This window comes from Cryptomeria japonica, chromosome 1, assembly GCF_030272615.1.
Source record: "Cryptomeria japonica chromosome 1, Sugi_1.0, whole genome shotgun sequence".
Lineage (NCBI taxonomy): Eukaryota > Viridiplantae > Streptophyta > Pinopsida > Cupressales > Cupressaceae > Cryptomeria > Cryptomeria japonica.
In genome coordinates, this window is record NC_081405.1 from 486621465 (window position 1) to 486631102 (window position 9638).

At 33.5% G+C, this 9638-nt stretch overlaps 1 protein-coding gene across 2 annotated transcripts; it reads right to left on the reverse strand.

The window, feature by feature from the left end:
* Positions 1 to 7180: 7180 nt before the first annotated feature.
* On the reverse strand, positions 7181 to 9017 carry LOC131033589 (putative F-box/FBD/LRR-repeat protein At1g78760). 2 transcript variants are annotated; one of them, XM_057964923.2, is made up of 3 exons: positions 8885 to 9017; positions 7768 to 8017; positions 7181 to 7595 (listed from the first exon to the last, which is right to left on the reverse strand). In XM_057964923.2, exons 1-3 carry the CDS (start codon positions 8896 to 8898, stop codon positions 7284 to 7286), a joined length of 576 nt encoding a protein of 191 aa, XP_057820906.1. In that variant the 5' UTR covers positions 8899 to 9017; the 3' UTR covers positions 7181 to 7283. The 2 variants fall into 2 exon arrangements, with proteins under 2 accessions (XP_057820906.1, XP_057820837.1); XM_057964854.2 differs by having other exon boundaries at positions 7768 to 9017.
* Positions 9018 to 9638: the final 621 nt, after the last annotated feature.

Genomic DNA, 9638 nt, shown 5'->3' on the forward strand with positions numbered 1-9638 from the left:
TAATCTATGCAAATCACAAAAAACTTAAACAAACATGCAGATCAAACCTAATCTAACCAACAAAATTATTGAAATGAAGCATGAATATGAATATGAATTAAACCATTATTTATGTGCTCCTTCTATAAAACTTTGCTTCTTATTCTTTCTTCTCTAATGTGGATATGTCTCTCTCTAAATGCAAGACCCACAAATATAGATGAAAGGAAGGGATGTGATAAAGATATTACTATAAGTGTGATTATGAAAACTAATTCGACAGAGTAACAATGCAGAATATTAGATTGCTAATTGGACAAAATATAGATGCCAAAACTACATGATTTACTTGAGAAAAGAGGCCTCCTTTTATAGAAATCCTAATTTCGATGGACGACCAGGATTAAATTGATTTTTGGGACATCGAATGGACTTGATCGAGTGCATGACAAAGCTGCCATTTAAGAGATGGATGAAAACAAAAAAAAACTGAGGAGAAGATATCATAGATAATTAATAAATAAAATCATTAATTATCTCCTCGTGAAGATCAAATCAGTAGGTTGGAGATACTATGAAGATTCAATTATTAAAAATTATTTAAAAATCTCCGCATAAGAGGACAAATAGGAGAATTAAAAATAAAAAAATGGCAAATTATCCCCACATGAGAGGAAAAATAGAGATAATTAATAAATAAGATTTATTAAATATCTCCTCATAAAAGAAGGTATTATGGAGAATTAATAAATTAAATTTATTAATTATGTCCATTTTAGAATAAGATAAATATGATAAATTAATAGATATAATTTATTAATTTATTATTCATATTTATGGGTTAGATAATTAAATAAAATGACTTTATTTAATTAATAGGCAAATGGGAAAATAAATAAATATTTAATTAATTTATTTAATTTTAGAAGAAGGGTTAGTAGTAAAAGGAGTTTAATTAATTAAACCTAGAAGGCAAAATAAGTCAAACTGAAGTCTAGAGACCTCGACTTGATCAAATTAAGTCAAATTGAGTCAAATTGGGTGAAATCGGGAAGAATTGGGAAGAAATGGAAAGAAAATGGGAAGAATTGGGAAAATTAGGTCAAAATGGGTAAATCGGGTCAAAGCGAGTCAATGGACATGAAATGGGGACAAAATGAAGCCATAGGATAGGAAAATGGGTCAAAATGATGTCACGAGACTGAAATTGGGAGAAAATGATGTCATAGGATCGAAATGGGAGAAAATTAATACCACTTTAAGACAGGTTTTTGGGACAAATTGATGTCATAGGATTGTGATATTACCCCATGAAAACCAGTTCTTGGTAATTTAGCTTGATTTGAATTGGCCACAAAGTGAGAAAAATGACATCATTTCTAGACTAAGTGCACTAGCTTGGAAAGAACAAATCGATTTCACTGAATACAGAAGGGTAATTGCTATCTTAAGGGAAGAAGAGAGACAAGCATAAAATTATAATCAACATCTACAAGAAGAAATTGTTGTAGTGGTTCCCTCTCTCTCGTGGAGTGAACTGCTTTGAGTATTTTTGGTCCAGGTGGCTTATTTTGTATAATAATATTTAAAGTATTCTAGGCCAACACTAAATTAAGTTTTCAATGATCTATCTCATACTTAAGGAGTGTCATTAGAGAAGTTTTATGGATGGATTGTTTGTGAATTGATGAGAAGTTTATGTGAATGATGTGCAAGCAGATTTGAGATTGTAAAAGTGCAAAAGTCAAAGCTTTGAAGGTGATATATTTAGTGAGATAGTGCGTTGTGACAATGGTGATCATTAGAGATGTTTGCCATGATGTTGGTCACTTGATCTAATAGTTCAAGGAAAATTTCATGTTCAAGAGATCCTTCTCAGTTTCAGTTCTACTATTTCCTTTGTTGTTGATTGGCAATGAGTCATTTAGTAGAAGATTGTATCTTTCCCTGGAGTAGCTAGTCTTAGTTGTGTAAGTCTTTGTATCATTCCCCAAGGTAGTGCGCCTTAGCCTTGCAAGTCCATCAGGTGTTGTTGCTTCTTGGCAGTGAGCCTAAAACTTTGTAATCATTCATATTCATATTATGAGTTAAATTCTCACCATGGTTTTTTCTTGTTTGGGCTTTCCATGTAATTCTAGTGTTCATGTGTTGATGATTGATATGCTGCTACTATGTTTATAATTTTTTTTTTGAAGTTTCAAACCGATTTAACTCCCTCTCAGTCTTGTCATGTACTATTCAATAGGCTTCAGTGCCAATGAAATGATCGTGGCCCATTCACCACCCACAAGAGTTTAGTGCCTCTAGTTGGGAATGTTCAAGACCTAAATGATGCTCATGTAAAGGTACTATTCTTACAACCCTAAATAGACACACAAATGATTAAAAACATATTGTTTAAAATAAAAAATGTGTACCTTTCTACTAGCCATTATGCTAGTTAACACATATGTAAAAAACATATGAATATGTCAAAGGTACTTTATTGACACCTACATAGACTAAAAATTATGTGTTGTATGGTATTGATCCATACTAATTGAATTCCATACAAATTTAGAAAAATAATTTGGAAATTATTCAAACACTTGTAAAAAAATGGTGAAATTTATTTTGTCATCCAAATATAGAGTTCCATATATGAAAATAGAGGTTTTCCAACCTTCTAGATGTAATATTGGGGTTTGTTTGATTCTAAAGTGAGCTCAGAAAAAGATCCAACCCAATTATCTCTTAGATTTGAGAAGGGGTGAACAAATCATAAGCTCTAATACCATGTTAGAGTCACTAGTAGACTCAAGCAATCATGTTTAACCTACAACACCAAAGATTTAATTCTATAAATGAGAAACATTATAAAAATATTGCTTCATTTTGGTACACAATGAATTGGATGTGAAAGAATATAGCTATTGCTTCATTTTGGTACTCAGGGGGAGTAGTCAGTTGTGTGGTTTAGAGGATCTATGGTTTTTCTTGGATGTTTATGTTAGATTTATGGAATTAATGTCAAAGGGGGAGAGATATACATGTGAAAAACAAAGCTTAACAGAGATATTAGTCAAAGGGGGAGGAATAGAATTTCAGATTAGTTGTATCCCACTAGGGGAGTTTGGTTCAGGTCTATGGATGGTTAATTGGTACAAAGATAATTGCTTCAGAGCTTCATTGATATATCATTTATGGGAGATTGTTGGATGTCTTCCATTGTGGGACACTTGTTTGGCATTTCTTGGCATTTGAACATTTTTCACATCTAGTGTTGTCATCAATGCCAAAGGGGGAGATTGTTGGCAATTTGGAGGAATTGATTATGTGTTGCATTGTTGTTTGTCATTGATGTCAACACTAGCTTGTTTGGCTGTCTACCGGGTTTTGGTAGAGTGGTTGGACTGTGATGTTGATCTGGAGATCATCTCCGCTATTTTTCGGTACGTTCAATTTGGTAGAATTGGTTTGGTTCGATCATTCATGTGCGTGTCACATTTAGCTGGTTCAGGATTTGGTGATCCAGAAGCTATAATATGCTCTAGTAAGCCTTTTGATTACCGGTAAGGGTTTTACCGACAAAGCTTTGTTGAATATATTTTGATGGATTCTAAAGTGGTGTTGGTGCGGCTTCTAGAAGGTTCTCAGGATGTTGATGGTTATCATGTTCGTATTCTAGTTGATCGGCGGTGTTGCATTTGGCTTATGGCAACCTATTTTAGGTCTGGTGCTATTCTATTAGGTTATGGACTAGTTTATATAACGTGTTGGTGGATGCTCCCGATGCATTACCAATTCCAAATTTATTGTTTGGTTAATGTTGTTTCGTTCTCAGGATGACTTGGGTTATCATTGGTTTGTGGGTTTATGTAATGGATTTATTATATTATCTTTTAGGTGGCCAACCTAATTGTTTAGGTCTTGGGTTTGTAAAAATATGATATAAGATCTCTTTGTAGATCATGGGTTATGGGTTATGGGATTATCTGTGTGCGAATAAAGTTATAATCATATGCAGAGGTTTTGGTCAATCATAGGTGATCGAATTGGGTTTGAGTAAGAGGTTTAACACCTCCAGTATTGAGCTTAACTGGAACTGTAATCAGGCATATGAGATGCTATTCTTGCAATTCATTCTCCTTTTTGGATTATTTTCCGAAGATTTCTGTAGTCAGTGAGGCTCTTTTGTGATGAGCAGTGTGCCTTCCTGCATGTGCAGGCCCCTTATATGTAATATTTATTCATCTGATCAGTGGATAGATATTGTGGGTCTCCAATCCCACCATGGTTTTTCCTCCTTGAGGTTTTCCATGTATAAATGTGTGGTGTTATGGTGTTCATCTTTGTGGTTGCATTATTACTTGTTGTTATTTTCTTTTATGCTTACCAGTTGCTAAGTTGTTGTGCTAACAAGGTTAAAATTAATCATACCAGGAGAACATTGATTCACCCCCCCTCTCAGTGTTCTTGGATTCCAACAAGGTTTGTGTAGGTCCTATATAAAAATTTAGGGCCAAATCCAAAACCAATTCTATAATTGTGAAATTGAATCAATATAGAAAAGACATCATCTTACAATATAGTTTCATACTTGATAACATAATGTGATTTTAGATATCAACTAGTACAATTTACAACCAAGTGTGATCCAAATAATATTTTAGTATTTTATTTGACTCTATAATGCTTTGAAAACTAGCAAGTTGAACCTTTTTTATCTATAAAAAAATTGTGATATAGAATTAATCTAGGTTGATTACATAACACACACCACATCTTTATATGCAATTAATAAATACAACACATAATTTAATTTGATTGGTAAATATGATGTTGGTGTTGTGGTATATATGAAAACTCTTTAAGACATTAAAAAAAATTAAGACTTGGACAACTAGCATGTTAACCATTATAAATTTCCTTAGATAAATTTGTAATGGTTTAGACTAGATCATCTAGACTGGGTGAATAAATATACAACAAGGATGGAACCTGACAGGCCAAAAAGCCAAAAGGACAACCACTTAGGAGAATTATAGTAAATTCATGAGTTGTTATAGTCATGATCTATAGGGAGAGCATGATAACATAAGAAATGTTGATAGGTAAAAACAATGATAGCACATACAACTTAAGAAAATGACCCCTACAACTTTAATACTTAATTTTTTAGAACTTTTTAGGATACCCGAGTGTGATGAATAGTTGAGAGGCATGACATTATTACTCATATAAATTTTTTGATAGAGTTAAAATTCACTTGAAATGTCTTAGATTGGTTATCAAAGGTGATTAACACTAAGCTAATATAACACAAGTGCAAAACCAACAAGTGTCAAACATTGATAACACATGGAGGGGTTTCAACAAGAACTTGGTATTAATAATATAAGTATCACACCTAATCCTAATAGAGTGCACCGTTTATATTTATTCTTATGGAAAAAAAGTTATGTCATTTATTTTGTAGGAAGAAGAACCAAAATGATTGGATAACCCCATCTTTTAGAGGAGAACTTGAAATGCTAAGATTTAATTGAAAGTGGTTTAGTTTAAGAAAAAATCATGAAAAGTGGTTTGAAAAAATAATTTCAATTAAACCATATCCTACCATTGGGAACCATGTAGCACCACGTGCATTCTAATTAGGTTTGATCAAACCTATAAAATTTTAGGAAGGATGCATTTTAACAGGTTTTATTTTGATTAGGACATATGTTATTTAACCTAAAGTTATTATTCACCTTTAATTACCCTAACAAGATATCTATGAATAAACTCTTTGGCTTAGCAAAGATAGAAGACTAGAATAATATGTCTCTCAATCATCCCACAATTTTCTATAGTTTGACAATGAGTCTTTTGTTATCAATTTGTTGCAAATTTGGGAGATCATTGTTCCCTAGCTTAGATATTTTGAAATGTCCTTAGTAGATGTCTTGAAAAGAGAGATTTATGCTTGTTGTAAATTGAGGAGTAAAGTATGTTTAAAATACCTTTCAAAACTATTATATGTTGTAGGAAAATAGAGATGTTTAAATGAGTTCTTGGCCATGGTATGTAATAGAGAAAATAAATAAGTTTTTAATGAAATCCTTATGAATATGCATTACAAAAGTATATAGAAAAAAAATCAAAGCAACCAGAACTATGGGGCTGACCCAGGTAGAGAAACAATAAATTCAAAGCCTCCTAAACTTTCTTCTAGTTATCCTATGTTGTGAAATACACATGTTAAACAACAAATTCAAAGCCTCCTAAACTTTCCTCTAGTTATCCTACATTGTGAAATACACATGTTAAAGGATTTTCTAGTTCCTATATGTAAGAGTAAATAAATGAGTTATAGTAGGGTTCGCTATCATTATATGATATAAAATTGAGGTTAAATAAACAAGTAAAGTTATTGCTAATGTTTTCCTTTATTCATCATAGGTTGCAAAATTAAAATAAACAATCTTTTATTGAATTCCTGTGTAATTTCAATATTGTTGTCATATATGCAATGTTGTTTTGCACAAATTATATATATAGTAAAATTTACAAATTATACATATACTAAAATTTATGCATTGTATTATGCTTGTATAGTGCCCTACATTCTATTAACCTCTTAGAATAAATGCATATCATTTCCATTTATATGGGTGATTAGAATGAGGCATTACATACTAGTATACTTATACTAAAAAAATATATGTAAAAAAATATATGTAAAAGAATACAAATCCATTAAAGTCCTGCATGCAAAAAGTTGTGAATCTAGCTGGAGACAAGTGGCGAGGGTTCTATTTTATTTGGAGTAATAAAATAACACCTCCACAAAAGCTGAAACATGACATATTTCATGCATTTACCTTCATTTACATGTCAAATTGTTTCAGAAATGGATTTTTATATACCATTTTGATGTCATTGTAGATGCCTCTAGGCATAACTGGTATACTTATATTTAAAAAAATATGTAAAATATGCCGAGAGATATTTTATAATAGAAGAGAATAAACTGTAAAATAAATGTTCTTCTAAAATATTAAACACCATGAATACAAATCCATTAAAGTTCCGCATGCAAAAAGCTGTGAATCTATGGAGACAAGTGGGGAGGATTATATTTTATTTGGAGTAATAAAATAACACCTCCACAAAAGCTGAAACATGACATATTTCATGCATTTACCAGTCAAGATGGAACTTAAGTAACATAAACAACTTTTTCATTAAAAGCAAAAAGGAGCATAGAATTAAATACCATAAACAGGGTATTACAGAGGACACAGTTATGCAGTTCAAAAGACCATAGTTTTTTCAGCATATTACTTGGAGCATTTATCCAGTACAATTATCCTTGCTAGTGAGGATGCCCTCCTGAGATACATAATATCTTTAAACAGCTTCAAACATTGACCCTCATATTCACCCTCATAATCATACTCACTCTCACTCTCACTCTCATCCCATTCATCAGGTACCTTAATTTCCAATGCTTCCAGGGAGGGTGTACTTTGAAGCAAGCAACTTATCACTGCAACTTCTTTCTCGTCAAACTCAACAATTTCTACGCATATTTTCTTGAGGTTAACATGTGGAGATGCAAGGCAGTCAGGTATAGGATCTCTTGCCGCCTCCTGCATTACATTGCCATGAATAAGTAACTTTATCAAGAATTCCTTTATCTAGCTGAGGCAAACCCTAATGACTGACTTAAAAAGAACTACTTTTATGTATTACTGATCTAAATTTAAAATGCATGACCTTAAACTACCAACGTATATAGAATTTTGAAGTTTGTGTAAATACCTGAAGAAAGTAGCCCAACATAGAGAGCGTATGAAGATTTGGAAGCCTGTGAAATAGGTCCAATAGAGGAACATTCATACCTGCTTCCCTTTTGAACACCCAGGGATAACGCAGGTGTATGTCAAGTTTCTTCAGGGAGTGGAAGTTGCCCACAATTTGAAGAACTCTACTTGCTGAAACAATTCCTGGAATACCTCCAAAATTCATTGCAGGTGAGCAATTCAGGTCCAATGTCCTCAGAGTACCTCCACTGTCCATTTCAAGATGAAAGATGGCATAAGAAAGTTCATATAACCGTACACCATTCACACTTAAATCCTCAATCCATTCCCCCGCCACAGTTCTAAGATTGGGGCAGTTAACAGACAGAGACTTTACTCTTTCCATACTCAAATGTTCAAGTGTGGATGAAAATATCACGGCATTACCTAGCCCAGAATCTCCCCTTATTTCAAGTTTCTGCAGACGGGGACAGAGCGAAATGAAGGAGACCAAAGATCCATCTGTCAATTGAACATATCGGAGGTGACAAGTAAGGAGGTGGGGGAATCCAACGAAATCGATTGGGAAGTTGGTGAGATCGTACTTAGCCAGATAAAGTGTTATGAGACGCGAACATGAAAAGAGAGCAGTGGGTGGGATTTCTATTAAAGCGCTTGGAAAAGTGGTGTGATCATAGAGAGTGAGATGTTGGACATTGCAGCGAGATGCATATCCTACCCATTTACACACATTTTCACGATTGAAGTTCACCCGTGTGTTGTTGTTGTGGAGGTGAAATCCCTCCAGATTGCGCGAGTGCAAAAGCAAGATATTGGAAATGATATTCTCAACCCTTGACATGAAGAGCGGATTGAGGGAAGTGCCAAAAAACATCTCATATGGATCGAAAGTGAGTTGAGGCATCTGGGTGTAGAGAAATCTCCACCTCTTGGAAAGAACACAAGATTTGACAGCGTCTTTTATTGGCATTTTTGATAGTATTAAAGCAACAAGAGAATCAGGAAGTGTGCAGAATGCATCGTGGGCAGACATGATTGTAAGAGGAGGTTGAGGATAATAAAAGAAATGAGGTAAATAAAATAACAAAAACAAAGCATGCACAGTATCTTAATACCTCGATACTTTCATGACTCCTCAGTTTGAGCTTGCAATGGAGGCACTCAAAACTCCAGAAGATTGCTCTATAGGAATTTCAACATAACCTTGGCAAGATTAAAAGTTCACAATGGCAAATTAACACACAGGAGCATACTATGACAACAGTTGATGAAAATGAAAGGTGAAGGTCTTGATTTATAGATTTTTGGTGAAGTGAATGGACAGCTGAGATCTTGTCACAAAGATCAACGGTTCACAAAAGGTGGTATTCTCAAGCAAGAGTAGAAGGACAAGTGCAACAAGAGGGTTTCATGAGATGGGGTGGCTAAGTTATGGAGATTGGAGAATAAAGGAAGACGCATTGGTTGTCTTTCCCAAAAAGATAAGATTTATTTTTGGAAGAGTTGAGAATTTAAATATTAAATTTTATTGAAATAGGGAGGTGAGCCCATACCAAGTCAAAGTGAAAGGTGATAATTATCTTTGAAAAGTGAGGTGAAAGATTATTGGAATAAGAGGGTTTCATGAGATAGGATGGCTAAGTGATGGAGATTAAAGAATCAAGGAGGAAAGATTTGGTTGGTTTTCCAAAGAAAAGGCAAGATTTACTTTTGGAGGAGTTGAGAATTTAAACATTGAATTATATTGAAATAGGAAGGCCATCTTATACAAAGTCAAACTGAAAGGTGACATTTGTCATGATCAGAAGGGTGAAAGATTATTGGAATAATCATGAAAAATTTGTATTTTAATAGTGGTCTCATTATCTA

Excerpts from the sequence above, each read along its gene's own strand:
- LOC131033589 (XM_057964854.2), bottom strand. The coding sequence starts at position 8,802 with ATGTCTGCCCACGATGCATTCTGCACACTTCCTGATTCTCTTGTTGCT. Across the intron at positions 7,596-7,767 it reads TGTTGGGCTACTTTCTTCAG|GAGGCGGCAAGAGATCCTAT; the intron begins GTATTTACACAA and ends AATGTAATGCAG.